The 21,704-nt window shown below is 40.9% G+C and overlaps 1 protein-coding gene across 1 annotated transcript in view; it reads right to left on the reverse strand.

The window, feature by feature from the left end:
• LOC124555319 (heat shock 70 kDa protein 14-like) overlaps nt 1–21,704 on the reverse strand; it is a 164,589-nt gene that overhangs the window by 48,953 nt on the left and 93,932 nt on the right. Inside the window, exon 5 of the mRNA XM_047129198.1 lies at nt 3,882–4,043. Within this exon, the coding sequence (XP_046985154.1) occupies nt 3,882–4,043 (162 nt within the window). The remainder of the gene's footprint in view (nt 1–3,881; nt 4,044–21,704) is intronic.

Below are 21,704 nucleotides of genomic sequence, written 5' to 3' on the forward strand. Positions count from 1 at the left end.
AGGGCTCTAGCCTATCCTTGGTGTTATTCAACTGGTACAATGAGCAAGCAGTGAAGGAAACCAAAGAAAAACTTAGAAATAGTGTTTACGGGTAATCATGCACAGGGCTCAAGTTTATGTCACACACTGTCCGTTTTGCTATCAAGATATAATTCCACTGTTTATGCCCTGGTTCCTTCTATCTTTAAATTTATATTTATCAACATTTACTTAGCAAATATTTGGTTACATATCCAGTTATTTTCTGAGCTAATATTTCCCATCATTTCAAAATGGTAAGGATCTGTAACAAGAGTTATGCTATCTTGGTTGATTAAATTGCCTTCCCAGTCTCTCATACATGCTTCTCTTTTCTGGGCACAAGCAACCCATCCTAACGAATTTTTTGTACCAGTGCTAAATGGCCTTCCTTGTTGGTGGCTTCTTACCATACTTGGTTCTAAGCATCCATTGAACAGCTGTAGTACACTCGTTTTTGTCGAACTCCAACACACAGAAAACCTGCCACATTTGCGACTAGCCCTGACTATCGGCAAATTACCAAACTACATGGTATACATGGAAAAAAACCTACAGGGTTTCTCTTCAAGACGACATGTATGATATCTGTACAATGTTTGGTTCTTACGCAATAAATAATTGAAAGTGTTCCCGGACTTTATGTACACCCTGTATTAAAGCTACACAGTTTTTCTCCATTACATTATCTCACATTATAATACATTTCACCATATAAATGCAACCTTGCATGGGTTTGCAATACTAGCATTGACAACTGCTATAGCCAATTTTCTGATCACATCCTAGTAATTAACAGTAAACCTCAGTGAAGATTCTTTAAAGAATCTAACACTCATGTATAAAACAGTTTCAGACTGTATGATTACTCTACAAACGAGTTAATGTGTTAAATATATTTGACATTAAACATGTAAGTGAGAATAGTTTAGAAATGATTTGAAATTATGTGTAAAGTTAGTTGGAAGTTGCTAAGTGCTCTCATTCTCAAATTCTGGGTGAATATAGCCTGGACAACTTGCACGCCCTGAGTTACGCTGCCTCAAGATACGTACATCATTTCTAACTATAAGACTTTTATTACTGTGCCCGACTTTTAACATAAGATTTATACCTCTTAATGAGTAAATTATGACAGAATTTTAATGTTTTAAATTTGGCCAATAATTAAATGAAATACTGAAAGTCAAATTTTTGTTGCCCTTGGAAGCCATCAGATAGGCCATCTGTAACTGGAATCATGAACCATATGCCAAATAGTGGGTTAGATGTTTAGTAACACAGTTTACACAACAAACGTAAGACTATGAATACATCTCAATACTGTTTCAAATTGCATCATACATGTATTCTATTTCAAGGTAATTTATACTTTTCATCATCACTGAAAACTCATTAATAAACCCAAGACAATTTACTGTTCTTAATATTACTGTGTGGAGTGTAGCCATGTATGAAAGTGAAACGTGGACGATAAATAGTTCAGACAAGAAGAGAATAGAAGCTTTCGAAATGTGGTGCTACAGAAGAATGCTGAAGATTAGATGGGTAGATCACATATCTAATGAGGAGGTATTGAATAGAATTGGGGAGAAGAGGAGCTTGTGGCACAACTTGACTAGAAGAAGGGATCGATTGGTAGGACATGTTCTGAGACATCGAGGGATCACCAATTTAGTATTGGAGGGCAGTGTGGAGGGTAAAAATAGTAGAGGGAGACCAAGAGATGAATACACTAAACAGATTCAGGAGGATGTAGGCTGCAGTAGGTACTGGGAGATGAAGAAGCTTGCACAGGATAGAGTAGCATGGAGAGCTGCATCAAACCAGTCTCAGGACTGAAGACCACAACAACAACAACAACAACAACAACATTACTGTATTTCATACACCACTGGCAGTCTTCTGTAGTGTTTGGAAAAGAATTAACAGTAAAATATTATACTTTCAAAGGAGACAGGTGCATTTTGCACATATTGTCAAAATGACCAACTACTAGGAGCGGGACAACAATCATCACTACACATATTACAAAGTGTGATAAAAAAAGTAATGGGAATTTTTTTATTTCGTGGGCTTCATACATCTGATCTTCAATTTCTTTCCTTTTTTTCTCTTGTTGATACACATGTTCCTGATATATGTTTGGGATTTTCAGCTGTTTTAAATATTTATTTTATTGTTCACAGTCGAAAAGGTTATACGTGTTTTCAGAGTCCCTGGAAAATGTTTTACTTTCGAAAAAGGTGGATCAAAGAATTTACACTAAATTTTAAACAATGGAAACTCCAGGCAGGAATATCCAACATAGGAGAAGATAGACTGCTACTTACTATTAGTTGCAGACAGGCACAATTAAAAGATGCTTACAAATACGGTTTCAGCAACAGCCTTCATTGCAAAAAGAGACACACACTCCATTCATTCACACAAGCAAGCACACCTCATGAACTACTGACCGCCAACTCCGGCAGCTGGGGTCAGACCTAAGATGCTGGAGTTGGTGGTCATGTGTGCGTGAGGTGTGCTTGCTTGCGTGAATGAATGGTGTGCGTTTCTATTTTTCCAATGAAGGCCACTGCTAAAAGCTTATTTGAGTCTTTTAACTGTGCCTGTCTCCAATTTAGTGTGTTATCTTTACAGTAAGGACCAATCTATGTTTTCCCCACATTGTTGCACTAAATTTTGCTTGAAAAATTGAATAAAGTGTAGCACAACATTTGAAATACTGACTGTGGATTTTGGCAACTCTACTATGAGTAAGACAAGAATTTATGAGGGGTATGAACATTCCAAAGAGGGTTGAGAAGACAAAGACAGTAACCGTTCTGGATGCCCTAGCACATCATTACTTATAAAGTGGAAGTAGTAAAGAAAATGGCTCTGGAAAACCACCAAATCACCATCAGAGACGTTGCTGATGACGTCAGCGTATCGTTTGGCTCATGCCAAGTTTTTTTTTTTTTGTGGGTGTTTTGGGAATTAAACGTGAACCAGCAGCAAAGTTTGCTCCAAAATCATGGAATTTTGACCAAAAACGTCGCCACCTAGACTTCACTCAGGAAATGCTGAACAAAGTTGACAACAATCCAGAACTTCTAAATAAGATTAAAACAGGTGACAAAACATGGGTATACGGGTATGACACCAACACCAAGGCCCAATCATCCCAATGGAAACTGCCTGAAGAGCCAGGACTGAAAAAAATTCAACAAATTCGATCACATGCCAAGGTTCTTCTCACTGTTTTCTTCAATGACAATTGGATAGTGCATCAAGAGTTCTTGTCTTATGGTTGTACAGTCAATAAGGAACACTACCTGTAAGTTAAGCGCTGTTTGCATGAAGCAGTCCTAAAAAAACCCTGCCAGAACTGTGGCAAAACTACTCGTGGAAATTGCACCACGATAATGCTCCCGTTCACATCTCAATGCTTGATCATGATTTTTTGGCAAAAGCCAAAAACGTTATGTCGCCTCAGCCACCATACTCACCAAACATGGCCAAATGCAACTTCTTCCTATACCTGAGGTCGATGAGAACAATGAGAGAACGTTGTTTTGCCACCCCTGATCAGATAAAAACAGAATCACTGAAGGAGCTGAACATCATAACGAAAAGTGAATTTCAGAAGCACTTCCAAGATTGGAAAAAGTGCTGGCGTAAGTGTACCATATCTGAGGGGGATTACTTTGAAGCGGATAAGGCTGATGATTATGAATAAACAAAGATTCTTTAGGAAAATAAAAATTTCCATTACTTTTTGATCACAAATCATACATAGGGTAATTATCAACAATATTACAATAACACAGTGTCAAGAAGAGAGACATCTTGTAATAACAGAGACCAATTGAACTCACTGGTGAAATATTTCGGCGAGGAAGTTGGCAAGTATTTCTGTGAACTTGTCCCCTCCGAAGTTTGCTTTATACACATGGCCTTTCACTGTGTACATTCCTGCACAGCACAATACAACTGTAACATCCATTGTAGCTCCCCCCAGGCGATAAACGAGGCACATCCTGCAGGAGGTATGTAATCATTACTCATAAATTATTTATAAATACAAATTATATAATTACAAACAATGTTATACTAAACAATGATTACTCAATTTCTGGATAAAAAACACAAAAAATTAAACCCAGTAATTATTTACAAGAACTGACTAATTTATATATGGGAGTATACAGGTTTGATTCCACATCCTACCATCCAAATTAAGGATTACACAAAATAACAAGAAGAATACATAAATTTTCTCACATGACATCTGCCCTCTAGGTTCTTGAAAGATGCTGTCACCATTAAAACAACATATTTCATTATAACACAGTCCAAGCAGAAACAACTGAATAGCACATGCACATATTTCTGTATGTGGTTTCTTTATTTTATCAGACAAAAAGGAAGAAATATAAAAGTTTAACATTTTGTCAACCCAGAACATTAGGAACAGAACATTAGCTCATAAGGAGATGTGAAGGAAATGGCACTGGAATCAAATTATTATTGCATTTCTTTGAAGTGAGAAGAGGAAATCACAGAAAACTTAAATTAAAATGGCCAGGTGGAGATTTGAACCTCACTCATCTTGAAAGCGAGTTCAGATTTTGGTTTGTTATATCAACTCAATTTGAAAAAAATTTAAGGGAATCATTTGATAATTGAATGTAATCATGTCCCTTTTTGCAGCTCTCTCTCTCTCTCTCTCTCTCTCTCTCTCTCTCTCTCTCTCTCTCTCAATAAAAGTCTGAAGCATCCACATACCTCACCACCATAAACACACTGAACAATGGATTCCCATACAGGACATGGGGATTTGCACCTAAATTATATTTATATAATTTATAGGTTTAAGATCATTATCAAGATCTATAACATCTACCACAGTGTCTGCAAACACACTTTGGTTCACATAAATAACATAACCAAATATCTGCATTTTACAGTTCTGAAAAATTACACCCTGTTACTGAATTTTCCTTAGCATAAAATGCAAAAGAGACAGAGCTTCAGAATGTAGAACAGCTGTACAGCCAGTACTAGACTGTCTGCGATTCTAAACTGTTACTTCCGGAGCCAACTAAACCAAACAACCAGAAATGAATGAAGTCATCACCAGCCAATGGCACTGCCCGATAACTATGACCTGCTGCCTTTTCAGGGATTGGGATTCTGTTGTATAGGGGTAATTATAAGGAATGTTACTTACAACCAGTGAGGTGCCAGTATTGTAATTTGGCTGGGAATGACTTCCTATGCATGTGAGTGGTGCCAGCTGTGTGCAGCACAAGACGAAGCAATGGCCACAAAGTGCATCAGTGTTCTGAATAACACTGGGCTATTATCCTTCATAAGGAATAGTGTAGTTTGTTCGTGTAACCGTGTCTGTGTGTATTGTGGTTGATGCTTTCATTAGAGTGGTGTGTTAAGAGTTTGCACAAATGCCAAAAACAGAAACAATGACAATCCAGGAAATGGATGAACTCTTGGCAAGGCAGTTCGCCAAGCTAAAGGAGATAAATGAAGCTTTGCAAAGAGAGGGAGACTTTTAATAGCGAGAATAAGCATAAACAAGTGGATGTAGTGGAAGCAAAAGCTTTGGTTAGTTCACCTATCCCTTCTCTGGATCCTGTCACAGCTAATCTAGCAACTCCTTTTTCGGATAGGGCAACCGAGGATGTCTCAATGTTCAGTGATGACCTGGAAGCTGCCGCTAGGTTGGGCAGTTGGTCAGACAAGACATCCTTGGATGTGTCTAAATTACAGTTGGTTGTGATGCAAGCAGCATACATCAGTACCATCAAGTGCTGGATAAAGCACAGACATTTAAGCAGCTTAAGAAGGCCCACTAACCACGTTATCGCAAGCAGAATATTGCAAGGTTTTTTTAGAGAACAGCTTAATGGGTTGTCTCAAAAGTGAAGTGAGTTGGTAGAGGCATTCATAGGCAGAATTAGGAAAATCAATGCTAACTTGTACGAGCTTACACAGAAAGTAGAAGCAGACAGAATTACTCCACAAGAAGAGGAGAACAGAAATCAGATGTGTTTTTAAAAGGACTTCCAGCAGACATGTCAAGGAGAGCGACAATGGAAAAACCTGAAGGATTTTGCTGCCACCATTATGGCTGCTAAGCAAGTGGAAGAGATCAATATTGTGGCCTGAGGACAAGATAAGGGTTGTGTGTTTCTTTTTCCACACAAAGGTGAAATGCTACAGCTGTGGACATATGGACCATGTTAAAAAGCAATGCAGGAAACTTCAGTGTTACAAATGTGGGTGGGTACTGACCTTCAGATGATGCGTGTTGCAGAGGTACTGGAATGCAATAACAAGATGGACATGTTGCACTATATTGTGCACTGAAGCCTGGTACATGTGAAGGAAATAGATGGGGATTGTATGGTTTTGGAAAGTGTGGATAATTTTAGCTCTGATAAGTTGAGCTTATAGATTGCAAACTTGGAGATCATGGACGAGTATAATCTGGGTAGGTCGTGTGAGGACCTTTGCCACAACCAGACCATCAACACAATTGCATTATGCGAGAAGGTAAAACAATTTGGAGGGAAGAGATAAGTCAACAATGAAAGTCTTGTTAATATGATTTGTCAACCTGTTCAATCCCGGTCAATCATTACCTGCAATACTGGTAACTCACCATACCATACCAACGGTTAACAATGCTCTAGTGTATAAGAAGCCGTACAGGATACCTAGGCACCTATAACCTACACTGGAAGAATTTATTGATCAACTGCTGGCTGAGGGCAATACTGAATCAAGTTACAGTCCATGGGCAGCTACCATTGTAGTAGTCCTGAAAAAAATCATAGAATGGAACAAAACAGCATAGATTTTGCTGCATGAGCGGTGATGGACAGACATCCTGTACTAAATATAATGGAGATTAGAGAGAACTTAAGTCAATGTAAATACTTCACAATGTGTATGAGGAGTGGTTATCACTGTTGGAAGTGGTTCTGGAAGGGTGGCCAAAGACCACCTTTACTGTCCCTTGGAGTCACTATCAATATTTAAGGCTGCCATTTGGTCTGAAGAATGTGCCAGCTATCTCGGAGGCTATTAGTATCCAATGGAGTGCTCAGAGGATTAAAATCAAGACTGTTTTTTATCTCAACAACATAATTGCAGTTTCTAAGGATATGGAAGAGCACATGCAATGGTCAGAGGAATTCTTTAAGAGGCTAAATCCAGCACAGTTAACACTCTGTAATGAGAGGAAGATGTGAAAATTGACGCACGCCTAACTTCTGCAGAATGTGTTTTCTTACCACCACAAACTACATAGCAGTTTCAATCATTTTTATGGTTCTGTAATTAATAATGGGAATTCATTGAAAAGTTTGCCGAAATTGCTAAGCTATTGAATCATTTGTTGAAAAAAGGTGTGGAATTTCCATAGTCAACTTCTAGACAGCATTTGAAAAATTGAAGGGAGCATTGACAACAAACCTGGTACTGATATTCCCAAACTATGAGGGACAATTTATTCTGTCATGTTTCACTAGGCATGGCCTCCACCTCAGAAGGTATGGGAAGGGGAAGCTGGAAAAGCTTATAGACGACAGTGTAGTGGGTGTTGGTAGGATCACTCATGGAAAAATTCCTGTAGTAATTGATGTTGAAGCTGCACCTATTTTAGAGTGAAGACAGCTGATATGTATACCTGCTAAAAGGAAGTCCGTCTAACTAAAGGCTTATATTCAGAGGAAGTCATGTTTCCAAGAAGAGAAGGAATTAGCATATTTCATCAAAATATAAAAGGTATTAGAGATAAAGTTAGTGAACTGCTTACAGATGTGATTCTGGAATTATTGGTATATTGGAGTACCACATAATAATTTGGCAATTCAGGGGCTTCCTTTACCAGGATACAGATTAGCTGGCTGTTTTTCAAGGAGTTCTTTGTGGGGTGGGGAAGTTGCTTCTTGTTGTTGTGGTCTTCAGTCCTGAGACTGGTTTGATGCAGCTCTCCGTGCTACTCTATCCTGTGCAAGCTTCTTCATCTCCCAGTACCTACTGCAACCTACATCCTTGTCAATCTGCTTAGTGTATTCATCTCTTGGTCTCCCTCTACGATTTTTACCCTCCACGCTTCCCTCAAATACTAAATTGGTTATCCATCGATGTCTCAGAACATGTCCTACCAACCGATCCCTTCTTCTAGTCAAGTTGTGCCACAAGCTCCTCTTCTCCCCAATTCTATTCAGTACCTCCTCATTAGTTATGTGATCTACCCATCTAATCATAAGCATTCTTCTGTAGCACCACATTTCGAAAGCTTCTGGTCTCTTCTTGTCCAAACTATTTATCGTCCATGTTTCACTTCCTTACATGGCTACACTCCACACAAATACTTTCAGAAACGACTTCCTGACACTTAAATCTATACTCGATGTTAACAAATTTCTCTTCTTCAGAAATGCTTTCCTTGCCATTGCCAGTCTACATTTCATATCCTCTCTGCTTCGACCATCATCAGTTATTTTGCTCCCCAAATAGCAAAACTCCTAAACTACTTTAAGTGTCTCATTTCCTAATCTAATACCCTCAGCATCACCCGACTTAATTCGACTACATTCCATTATCCTCATTTTGATTTTGTTGATATTCATCTTATATCCTCCTTTCAAGACACTATCCATTCCGTTCAATTGCTCTTCTAAGTCCTTTGCTGTCTGTGACAGAATTACAATGTCATCGGCGAACCTCAAAGTTTTTATTACTTCTCCATGGATTTTAATACCTACTCCAAATTTTTCTTTTGTTTCCTTCATTGCTTCCTCAATATACAGATTGAATAACATCGGGGAGAGGCTACAACCCTGTCTCACTCCTTTCCCAACCACTGCTTCCCTTTCATGCCCCTCAACTCTTATAACTGCCATCTGGTTGCTGTACAAATTGAGATTAGCAATTCGCTCCCTATATTTTATCCCCGCCACCTTTAGAATTTGAAAGAGAGTATTCCAGTCAACATTGTCAAAAGCTTTCTCTAAGTCTACAAATGCTAGAAACGTACGTTTGCCTTTCCTTAATCTTTCTTTTAAGATAAGTCATAGGGTCAGTATTGCCTCACGTGTTCCAGTATTTCTACGGAATCCAAACTGATCTTCCCCTAGGTTGGCTTCTACTAGTTTTTTTCATTCGTCTGTAAAGAATTCGCATTAGTATTTTGCAACCGTGACTTATTAAACTGATAGTTCGGTAATTTTCACATCTGTCAACACCTGTTTTCTTTGGGATTGGAATTATTATATTCTTCTTGAAGTCTGAGGGTATTTCGCCTGTCTCATACATCTTGCTCACCAGATGGTAGAGTTTTGTCAGGACTGACTCTCCCAAGGTTGTCAGTAGTTCTAATGGAATGTTATCTACTCCTGGGGCCTTGTTTCGACTTAGGTCTTTCAGTGCTCTGTCAAACTCTTTATGCAGTATCATATCTCCCATTTGATCTTCATCTACATCCTCTTCCATTTCCATAATATTATCCTGAAGTACATCACCCTTGTATAGACCCTCTATATACTCCTTCCACCTTTCTGCTTTCCCTTCTTTGCTTAGAACTGGGTTACCATTTGAGATTTCAATATTCATACAAGTGGTTCTCTTTTCTCCGAAGGTCTCTTTAATTTTCCTGTAGGCAGTATATCTTACCCCTAGTGAGATAAGCCTCTATATCCTTACATTTGTCCTCTAGCCACCACTGCTTAGCCATTTCGCACTTCCTGTCGATCTCATTTTTGAGACGTTTGTATTCCTTTTTGCCTGCTTCATTTACTGCATTTTTATATTTTCGCCTTTCATCAATTAAATTCAAAATTTCTTCTGTTACCCAAGGATTTCTACTAGCCCTCGTCTTTTTACCTACTTGATCCTTTGCTGCCTTCACTAGTTCATCCCTCAAAGCTACCCATTCTTCTTCTACTGTATTTCTTTCCCCCATTCCTACCATTTGTTCTCTTACGCTCTTCCTGAAACTCTGTGCAACCTCTGGTTTAGTCAGTTTATCCAGGTCCCATCTCCTTAAATTCTCACTTTTTTGCAGTTTCTTCAGTTTTAATCTACAGTTCATAACCAATACATTGTGGTCAGAGCCCACATCTGCCCCTGGAAATGTCTTACAATTTAAAACCTGGTTCCTAAATCTCTGTTTTACCATTATATAATCTACACTCCTGGAAATGGAAAAAAGAACACATTGACACCGGTGTGTCAGACCCACCATACTTGCTCCGGACACTCCGAGAGGGCTGTACAAGCAATGATCACATGCACGGCACAGCGCACACCAGGAACCGCGGTGTTGGCCGTCGAATGGCGCTAGCTGCGCAGCATTTGTGCACCGCCGCCGTCAGTGTCAGCCAGTTTGCCGTGGCATACGGAGCTCCATCGCAGTCTTTAACACTGGTAGCATGCCGCGACAGCGTGGACGTGAACCGTATGTGCAGTTGACGGACTTTGAGCGAGGGCGTATAGTGGGCATGCGGGAGGCCGGGTGGACGTACCGCCGAATTGCTCAACACGTGGGGCGTGAGGTCTCCACAGTACATCGATGTTGTCGCCAGTGGTCGGCGGAAGGTGCACGTGCCCGTCGACCTGGGACCGGACCGAAGCGACGCACGGATGCACGCCAAGACCGTAGGATCCTACGCAGTGCCATAGGGGACCGCACCGCCACTTCCCAGCAAATTAGGGACACTGTTGCTCCTGGGGTATCGGTGAGGACCATTCGCAACCGTCTCCATGAAGCTGGGCTACGGTCCCGCACACCGTTAGGCCGTCTTCCGCTCACGCCCCAACATCGTGCAGCCCGCCTCCAGTGGTGTCGCGACAGGCGTGAATGGAGGGACAAATGGAGACGTGTCGTCTTCAGCGATGAGAGTCGCTTCCGCCTTGGTGCCAATGATGGTCGTATGCGTGTTTGGCGCCGGGCAGGTGAGTGCCACAATCAGGACTGCATACGACCGATGCACACAGGGCCAACACCCGGCATCATGGTGTGGGGAGCGATCTCCTACACTGGCCGTACACCACTGGTGATCGTCGAGGGGACACTGAATAGTGCACGGTACATCCAAACCGTCATCGAACCCATCGTCTACCATTCCTAGACCGGCAAGGGAACTTGCTGTTCCAACAGGACAATGCACGTCCGCATGTATCCCGTGCCACCGAACGTGCTCTAGAAGGTGTAAGTCAACTACCCTGGCCAGCAAGATCTCCGGAACTGTCCCCCATTGAGCATGTTTGGGACTGGATGAAGCGTCGTCTCACGCGGTCTGCACGTCCAGCACGAACGCTGGTCCAACTGAGGCGCCAGGTGGAAATGGCACGGCAAGCCGTTCCACAGGACTACATCCAGCATCTCTACGATCGTCTCCATGGGAGAATAGCAGCCTGCATTGCTGCGAAAGGTGGATATACACTGTACTAGTGCCGACATTGTCCATGCTCTGTTGCCTGTGTCTATGTGCCTGTGGTTCTGTCAGTGTGATCATGTGATGTATCTGACCCCAGGAATGTGTCAATAAAGTTTCCCCTTCCTGGGACAATGAATTCACGGTGTTCTTATTTCAATTTCCAGGAGTGTATCTGAAATCTGTCAGTTTCTCCAGACTTCTTCCATGTATACAACCTTCTTTTATGATTCTTGAACCAAGTGTTAGCTATGATTAAGTTGTGCTCTGTGCAAAATTCTACCAGGCGGCTTCCTCTTTCATTTCTTAGCACCAATCCATGTTTACCTACTACGTTTCCTTCTCTCCCTTTTCCTACTACCGAATTCCAGTCACCCATGACTATTAAATTTTCGTCTCCCTTCACTATCTGAATAATTTCTTTTATTTCGTCATACATTTCTTAAATTTCTTAGTCATCTGCAGAGCTAGCTGGCATATAAACTTGTACTACTGTAGTAGGCATGTATTTTAAATTAACTAAGGCATTTGGTTGTGTAGATCACAAAATACTGCTCCAGAAGTTGGACCATTACGGAATACGTGGAGTAGCTCACAATTGGTTCACCTCTTATTTTAGCAACAGACAGCAAGACTTTATTATTCACAATGTTGAGAATGGCTGTGATGTGGGGGTCTCAGTGGGGTACAGTCAAGTGGGGGCAGACCCAGGGATCGGTATTGGTGCCACTCCTGTTCCTTATTTATATAAATGATATGCCCTCTAGTATTACGGGTAACTAAAATATTTCTGTTTGCCGATGACACTAGCTTGGTAGTAAAGGATGTTGTGTCCAACATTGGCTTGGTTTCAAATAGTGCAGTTCATGACCTAAGTTCATGGCTAGTAGAAAATAAACTAACACCAAATCACAGTAAGACTCAGTTTCTACAGTTTCTAACACACAATTCAACAGAACCTGACATTTTAATTTCACAGAGTGGGCATATTTAGTGAAACTGAAACCGAACAGTTAAAATTTCTAGGTGCTCAGATAGATAGTAAACTGTCGTGGGAAGCCCACATTTAAGATCTTGTTCAAAGACTTAATGCTGCCATTTTTACTATTGGAACAATATCTGAAGTGAGTGATCATTCGACACAAAAATTAGTCTACTTTGCTTATTTTCATTCGCTTGTATCATATGGTGGTATATTTTGGGGTAAGTTCTTGTTGTATTGTAGATTGCATTTACTTAAATTTATGGATTGACTTTTTTTGGGTTCATATACATTTTATTTTTATCTATTATTACTTTTATGTTGTAATTTCATGTACTGACATGTTCCATGACCTGGGAGATTTTCTCCTCAGTTTGGTCCTATGGAACTTGACATGTAAATAAAATAAATAAAATTAATTTGAATGTTGATTTTTGTGCATCATTATCTGACAGGCCATTACTAAATTTGATCACAATGTGCTTCTCAATTTGAAGACAAGCTATTGAAAACAATACGTATGATCCCGCGACTATTTCCCCACGCTCTAGTTGCAAAGTGTGACATCTTTATCAGATTGGAAGTTTATTAATGTTATTTTTGCTGTAAATTAGTCAAAAATATAATATTGAAATCTTTACCAAATTAATTTGATGTGTATCTTATAAACGGAGATTGACAAAGTCTTAAGTCTGGAAAGCAAAGTCATCTCACCGAACCGAGAGGTGAAGTGAAAACTATACTTAAAAATAACCCATCTTTAATCCAGTTTCTAAAAATATGGATTGTACCTAGTAAGATGTCCTAGGTCTTTGAGGCATGTGGTTTACAATATATCATGTGAGTTTGGTGTGAATTATTACAACAGTGTAATCACATTATTAATGAACAGTGCAAGAAACACTCCAAAATGTATAACTAAGACGTTGTGAGAAACCATTCATTGCAAAGCATGGTGTTACCAACACACACAAATTATTATTTGACAACACTGAAATCCTGGCACACACCTTGTGTTACTGGGATTCATTTATCAAGAAAGCAGTGTAGATCCACAAGTGTCCTAAATTTTTTAATGGAGTTGATGGCGTCGCCTGAATCCCAACATGGAGGAAAGATCTAGAAAACAATATAAACCCCATACTAATGTGAGTGGCTGATCTGTTTCCTTATCATTGTTGTGGTATTATTGGTAAAGCGAGCATAAGCATGAGCATGAGCAGTACTAAAGAAAGCACGAGAGCTTTAAATCTGACAGATATGTGTTGACTAGAGTTTGTTTACATCTTACAGTTTGTCATACCAAGGTATTAAGGAGACATTTTGGGAACTTGCTTGCCTGTTTTACCTGTTTTGGTGAATTTCAGTAGTTGTTTCTGTTCGAGTGAGTGTATGTTCAGTGAATTCTGGAAGTAGTCAAAGTTACAGGTTTTTAGTTATTCCAAGATAGATACCAGAGACTTTATGCTCATTTCATTAATAATGTATCAAGTTACATCTTCATTTTAATCTTTGGTGGCTAAAATCTGCTTCATTTTAAATGATCAAGACTTTTTATTTAAAAAAATAAAAAATAAAAAATACACGGACTTGATCAAATCTGGTAGAAGTAATATTACTGAATATATTGCTGTGTTAGTCTAGAACAAAATTAGGTAAGTAGAACCCAACAACATACAGATACTAACTTTATATAAATTAATCCATTGAGTAGGAGGAGTTGTCAAACAGAAATTATTTCAGTTGTTTTTAAAACTTTTATTATGTGCCTGCACCCTTAATTTGTAGGTGATGTTTTCAAATATTTTTACAGCTGAGTAAGTTAAGTTGTGAATAGTGGAGGCAATTTTTGTTCCAAGTGTTAGACTTACAAACAATACTACTATTTTTAAATTGTGCCTGATGCCTCACAGCAAACTTCATGAGAGAGGTTGTTAGGATGCCTAAATTTTTAAACAATTGCCTTCATGAAGTTTGAGGATGACCACCAGATATCCTTACAGAATATTTCTGTATGATGAATATCTTGGTGGTAAAGGATGTTGTGTGCAACATTGGCTCGGATTCAAATAGTGCAGTTCATGACCTAAGTTTGTGGCTTGTAGAAAATAAACTAACGCTAAATCACAGTAAGACTAAGTTTTTAGTTTCTAGCACACAATTCAACAAAACTTTACGTTTTAATTGCAAAGAATGGGCATATGATTAGTGAAACTGTAAAGTTCAAATTTCTAGGTGTTCAGATAGATAGTAAACTGTTGTGGAAAAGCCAAGTTCAGGATCTTGTTCAAAGACTTTGTGCTGCCACTTTTACTATTCGAATATCATCTGAAGTGAGTGATCATTCGACATGAAAATTAGCCTACTTTGCTTATTTTCATTCGCTTATATCATATGGTATTATATTTTGGGGTAACTCATCCCACTCTAAAACGATATTTTTTGGCTCAGAAAGAGGCAGTTCAGGCAATAAGTGGTGTAGGTTCATGAACCTCTTGTCGAACCCTGTTCACGAGTCTGGGTATTTTGACATTGGCCTCTCAATATATATATTCCTTAAAGTCATTTCTTGTTAACAATATTAGCTTATTCCCAAGAATAAGTAGCTTTCACTCAGTTAATACTTGCCAGAAATCAAACCTGCATTTGGATCAGACTTCCTTAACTGTTGTGCAGAAGGGTGTGCAGTATACTGCTGCATCCATTTTCAATAAGCTACCACAAAAATTCAAAACTCTTTCAAATCGAAACCGAAGAATTTCCTCATAACTCACTCCTATTCTGTCAAGGAGTTCCTTGAAAAGTTAAGTTGATACTTTTTGTATGATTGATTGCATTTACTTAAACTTATGGACTGACTGACTTTTGGGTTCATAAACATTTATTTTTATCTGTTATAACTTTTATGTTTTAATTTCATGTACTGACACGTTCTATGACCTTGGAGATTTGCTCCCCAATTTGGTCCTACAGAACCTGACATGTAAATAAATAAATAAATAAATAAATAGACATGAACAGTCAGGTGATTGAATATATTCCCAGTTAGGATGTAGATGGCAAGGAACACCTGACAGAATATGCATTGATACAGATGAATAAGTAGAGCAGAACTATTCAACCACAGAGATGGAAATGTTGGCTGTTATTTATGCTATTACGTATTTCCACTGTTATTCGTACACGAAAAAGTTTAAAGTTGTGACAGACCATGCTGTGTTGAAGTGATTGCTGGGACCACAAGAGGCTGCAAGTATGTTAATGTATTGTGCTCTGAAATCAAGTGAATTTAACTATGAAGGCATATACCAATCAGGAAAGAAAAACAGAATTCTGAGAGCCCAAGAAGGAAGATTTGATTTCAAGTATTTAGGGCACAGCTGCAGTCCACAAAGCACTACGGCCTGTTGTGTAGGAATATGAAATACAGCCCCAGTGTGGTGCCAACTGCGCTTGAAATGATTAATGACTATCATATGACCTTATACATGGTATTTCATTACGAATGGTCTATATTCAAGGATATTACAGGAACGATCATTCAAAGCGAAAAAATCTGGTAAAGATGGACTCCAAAACGCATGTCATAAGAGCTATGAACACCTCATATTCGATACTGTGAACCAAATCTCTTCTACCATGAGCTCTTTGCTTTCCATATTTTGGTAGGTGGGTAGTATGGCCCAAACCAAGAAAAAATTGTGTAGTAAACATAGGCTCTAAAATGCATACCTTAAGAGCTATGAACCCTTGTTCAGTAGAAAAGATGTCTTTCACAGTAGCAAAGCTATTAAAGATATGCATTTTTGAGTCCACATTTACCTGACAATTTTTTCTTGTTGTGGTCCATTCTACCTCATCCCAAAATATGGAAAGCATGTTTCATAGAATCAAAGATGAAGAAAGCTCATAACTGTTACAGTATGCATTTTAAAGCAAGTACAGTGGCAAAGACAATGGTGAAAAGCTGGTTGCTGAAGTTTAGTGTTCCTGATACAATAATTACAGATCAGGGCACTAATTTTATATCCAGTATGATTAAGCACCTATGTCATGTACTAAGCACTCACAAGCTCAGGACTAGCCCTTGGCTCCCTCAGTCTATCAGGAAAACAGAATACATTCACTGTACAGTTGGTAAGATGTTGAGTTGTTGTTGTGAACTTCCATCACAATGATTGGTACATTTACCATCTGCATGTCATGTCAGCTTACAATTCTGATGTCCAGTGTAGTGTTGGTCCATCACCATATGAGGTAATATATGGTACAAATCTGACTTCTGTTTTTGTGGTGATTAAGCCTAAAATTGGAAAAACTGGGAATCAGTTACGAAGTTTGCAATGACATTACACAATGTTTGGAAGAAGGTAAAGAAAGCAAACACAGATGCACTAGAGAGTCAATAGCAAATAGGATCACATATAGACCAATTACCACAGTTCAGAATTGGTCAATGGGTCTTAGTGACGAATCCCTGCTCACCTACGAACAAAACAATGAAATTTCTGATGACGCCACAGACCATAGCAGGTCATAAAAATGAAGTCTCTCATTAATGTAAAGTTATAATTACGAACAAAGACTCCCATTGTTCATGATGGACATGTTAAGCCATTTAAGGGAACTGTGATGCTCTACTGCAAGTGCTGACATCACTGCCAGTAGAGAGCACTAAATCTAAGAATGCAAGGGAAGAAGGATGAGCAAAGTGTGCATTATGTGCCTTACGCAATTAGATCACAATGAGGAGTAACAATGATTGTTTTGTTTTGTTTTGTTTTAAGACATTAAAACAACTAAGGTCATATGCGTCCATGTCAGAACAGTAGAACACAAAGATGAGAAAGGAGTTAAAAGCAACTACAATCAACGGACAGCCTCTCTTGGAGAAACAGCCATAAAGACAATGGAGGTCCTGAACTAAAGATTAAATGTCTTTCGCCATACTGCTACAACGGATAAAAAGCAAAACACGGTCAACAGCTCTCTCACTGTTCACTAAAATGGCCGATAAATTGGACAGCAAACATACAGTACAACTTAAGTGGTTAAAAAAGGGCATCCCATAAGGAAATGCCGAACAGTTAAACGTTGATGACAATGAGCATTAAGAAAGTGGTGGGAAACACCACTTAACAAATGATGGCTAAAAAGACAGTGCCCAACACTCAACCTAGCTAAAATGATCTCCTCATGGCAAGGGGGCCAAGAGAAGGTTGTCCAAGCTACTGGGAGAAGTTTAATTCCCTGCAGCTTATTACTGTGAAGGGAAGACTAGTGGTGATGCCAAAGTAACACCACTTGCTGACAGATGGCGATAAGCAGATCATCGGAAGGAATGGAAGAACTAGCTGGCTGAGGTACGAGGACTGCAACCTTGGCAGCAGCATCAGCAGCCTCGTTTCGCATCAGACCAATGTGACCAGGAACCCACATAAACATCACTGTGGCCCCATCAAGAGTGAGGAAGTGAAAGCTTTCCTGGACCCACTGCACTAAGGGATGGATGATGTGCATCACACACAGGCTCTGAGGGTATAGAGTCACAGCAAATGACACAATCGAACAGCCTGTGTCGCTGGATGTATGATGTGGCCTGATACAGGGTACCGCTCTGCTGTAAATACTGAGCAGTCTTCCAAAAGCTGACACCAAAAATGCTCTGTGGAAATAACGAAAGCACACCCAATACTAAGGTCAGTCCGAGAGCCATCAGCATTCAAAAAGGTACTACCGCGAAGTTCCGTACGAAGATCGAAAAATCTTATGGGGATAGAGCGAGTCTGGAGTAGTCTCCTTATGAATCAAATGAAGTACGAGGTGAACGTGAGCCGCTGCATGAAGCCAAGGTGGTGAAGGGTTCACACCCAAAGGAAAAGTGGCAGGTAGTTTTAAGTTAATCTGCTGGTGCAATAACCGAAAGCAAACTCCAGGAGATAACAGAGAAGAGGGACATGCACCATACTGATGGTCAAAGGAGGAGGCATAGGATGAGTAGCCAGGCACGGCAGACAAACGGCATGCATACCTGCTGAGGAGAGCATGTATGTACAGTATGTAGTGGGTTGTTTGGGTGCACGACAGCAAGGTCTTCAGCGCCCACTCCCAGTAACAGATTAAGATGGGTGCCAAGAAAATACTCAGAATAGTAAGATAAAACAGAACGTAAAATACAGGTAACAAGCTTGGAAAAATATGTGCCTACCCACACCGAAGTGTGGGACGAAGCATGCTGTCAGCAGTGAAACTTGGACAACACAGGAAGAAAGTGGTAGAGGGACCTAAAACAATATAGCAGATGGGAGTGGCTAGCTGACCACAAGGAAAAAAGGGAGGAGCCAGCCACTTTGCAAGACACAAAAACCTCCAGCCTAGAAGTTTAGACCAGAGTCCAGACACCTCACAAAACTTTAAAATCCTAGACACATACATCTCATCATTAGCTAAAACACAGGGCGGATCCCCATCAACTTGTGCTTCTGCCCTTGCATCACGGTATGAAATGCAGTCTGTTAAAACGTGCCAGACAGAGATGTGCGCACCACAAGCATCACAAAACGGGGGATCCTCCCCCCCCCGTAATAGAAAGCTATGTGTGAGAGGACAGTGCCCAATCCGAAGACGCATGAGGGTCACCTCTACCCACCTCAGCAACCGGCAGGAGGAACACCACAGCCGAGTTGTTGACTTCACCAACAGCAGTTTATTGGCAGTCACCGCCAGCAATTCTTCCTCTCACAACTCCACGCACTTCTTGTGGAGTGCAGAAATGACTGACTGCTCTCTGCAGGCCTCCTTGGCAGCCCGATTGGCCCATATTCCTACATGAACAGGCACCCAGCAGAAGGACACCTCCTTACCCTGCCGTTGGAGCAAGTACAGTTGGTCATATATCAGCTGAACCATCTCCTCAGTTGGGTACAGATTCTGCAGTGATTGTAAGGCACTAAGAGAATCAGAGCAGAGGAGAAATCGATTGCCCCGAACATGATCCATCCACCCCATTGCCTTCAGGATCGCATGGAGCTCCGCTGCGAAAACAGTATATTCATCAGGGAGGCGAATCCGGGTAACATATCAGGTAACATTACAGAACAGCCAATGAAATTCTCCTGTTTGGAGCCATCAGTGTAAACGAAGGTAAAACCGTGACGCACACCTAAAACGTCAAAAAACAGAGATTGGAATGTAAAATCTGGTGTACTATCTTTCTTAAAATTAGTCAAATCTAAAATAAGTCTGGGTCTCCGGAGGAGTCAAGGTGGAAATCTGCTCCAACCGTGACGGAAAACATGAAGACAAGCCATATCCATCGCAGAGAGGCAATCCCGTGCATGAATCCCCTAGGGCCGCATCGCTCGTTGCCGGTTATGAAATAGTCGTGCCAGAGGAAGCTGAGCAATGGTATGGCATGCAGGTGTGTATGATGTGGACAAAGTTTTACACGCCTGGTGCACCATAAGTAGCCGCCACCGCATATGAAGTGGCGGTTCACTAGCCTCTGCACAGAGGCTTGGTATGGGGCTAGTTCTGAATGCCCCAGTGGCCAACCGAAGCCCTTCATGGTGCACAACGTTCAACATCTTTAAGTAAGAAGGCCTCTAAGACCCATACACCATGCACCCATAATCGAGCTGAGATAGCACAAACGCCCTGTAAAACTGGAGCAGACAAGTCCTGTCGGCTACCCATGTACTGTGGCTAAGATATTTTAAAATACTTAAAGCCTAAGTGACAGTCGTTTTAGGTCTTTAAGATGAGGTAACCACGTAAACTTCGAGCAAAAAACGGACCCCACAAATCTCACCGTGTCTTTAAAAGCAAGGACAGTGTCCCTCATCCTCAACTCAGTAAAAGGTTACAAGGTGAAAAAGAATACATGTGGATGTCTCAGTGGAAAACTTAAAACCACTCTTCTGTGCCCAGTCATCCAAATGTCTAGGAGTAAGTTGCAACTGATGCGTTGTTGTTGCAAGGCTTGAAGAAGAGCACAACAAAGAGAAATCATCCACAAACAAGGAACACTGGACAGGACTTTTCACTATGGAGGTAATGCTATTAGTAGTGATGGCAAAGACAGTCACACTTAAAACACTACCCTGAGGGACACTGTTCTCCTGCTCAAAGCAGTCAAACAGGACGTCAACAATTTGGTATCTAAAATATCGTGGCGAGAGGAAAGACTGAATAAAAAGAGGAAGACAACCACGAAAATTCCATTCATGAAGCTGCTCCAGGATGAGACGCCTCCAAGTGGTATCGTAGGCCTTCTCGATGTCAAAAAATGCACCTAGAAGGTGGTGATGGTGGTGGAAAACTTGCTGTATAGCCGCCTCCAGGAGGGCAAGGTTATCGAAGGTGGAACAAACCCTCCTGAACCCACACTGAAAGCGACTAAGGACTTGCCGGGATTCTAACATCCATACAAGGCGCCGGTTGACCATCCGCTCCCAGGTCTTTCTTGTGCATCTAGTGAGGGCAACACTATGGTAGCTACTTGGGCTCTTGCGGTCTTTCCAGGTTTTAAAAAGGGAATTAAAACTGCCTCATGCCACGAGTCAGGAAAGTGACATGACGCCCAAATGGCATTAAAACGTGCGAGGAGAATTTCTTTGTTGCGCCTTGTGAGGTGCCGTAGCATACTGTAATGGATCCTGTCGTGACCAGGTGATGTGTCACAATAATGCAGAATCCAACTCCCACATGGAAAATGGGCAATTGTAAATTTCATTAGAAGTGGACTGGAAGTCCAGAGTATACCTCTCAGCAAACGCTCTATGGCACTGGAAACCTGGATCCTGACTGGCTGTTGCAGTAACCATGGCAAAATACGCTGCCATAGCGTGGGCAATGTCTCGTGGATCCGTGTGGAGAGTGCCATTATTCATTACAGCAGCCGTGGGTCACCTCCCTCCTCTCCCAGAAATTCTCCTGATGGTCTCCCACACGATGGAACTTTTGGTGGAACGATTAATGGCGTTCAGGCACTGTTGCTACCACCTCTTCTTGCTCTCTCTAATAATGCGGCAACATTTTGCCCTCGCCACCTGAAAGGTTGCAAGATTCTCAGCAGTCGGCCGACACTGGAACTGGCGCAGAGCCGCACGCCTGGTCCTGATTGCAGAGCAGCATTCGGCACTCCACCAAGGGACTGGTTGCCTCTTCCGGTGGCCTGTGGACTGTATGCTGCAGTGGCATGGTGGACCATTTTTGTAATATGATCCACCCACGCCTCAACATTCGCACAG

Source organism: Schistocerca americana, chromosome X, assembly GCF_021461395.2.
Source record: "Schistocerca americana isolate TAMUIC-IGC-003095 chromosome X, iqSchAmer2.1, whole genome shotgun sequence".
Classification (NCBI taxonomy): domain Eukaryota; kingdom Metazoa; phylum Arthropoda; class Insecta; order Orthoptera; family Acrididae; genus Schistocerca; species Schistocerca americana.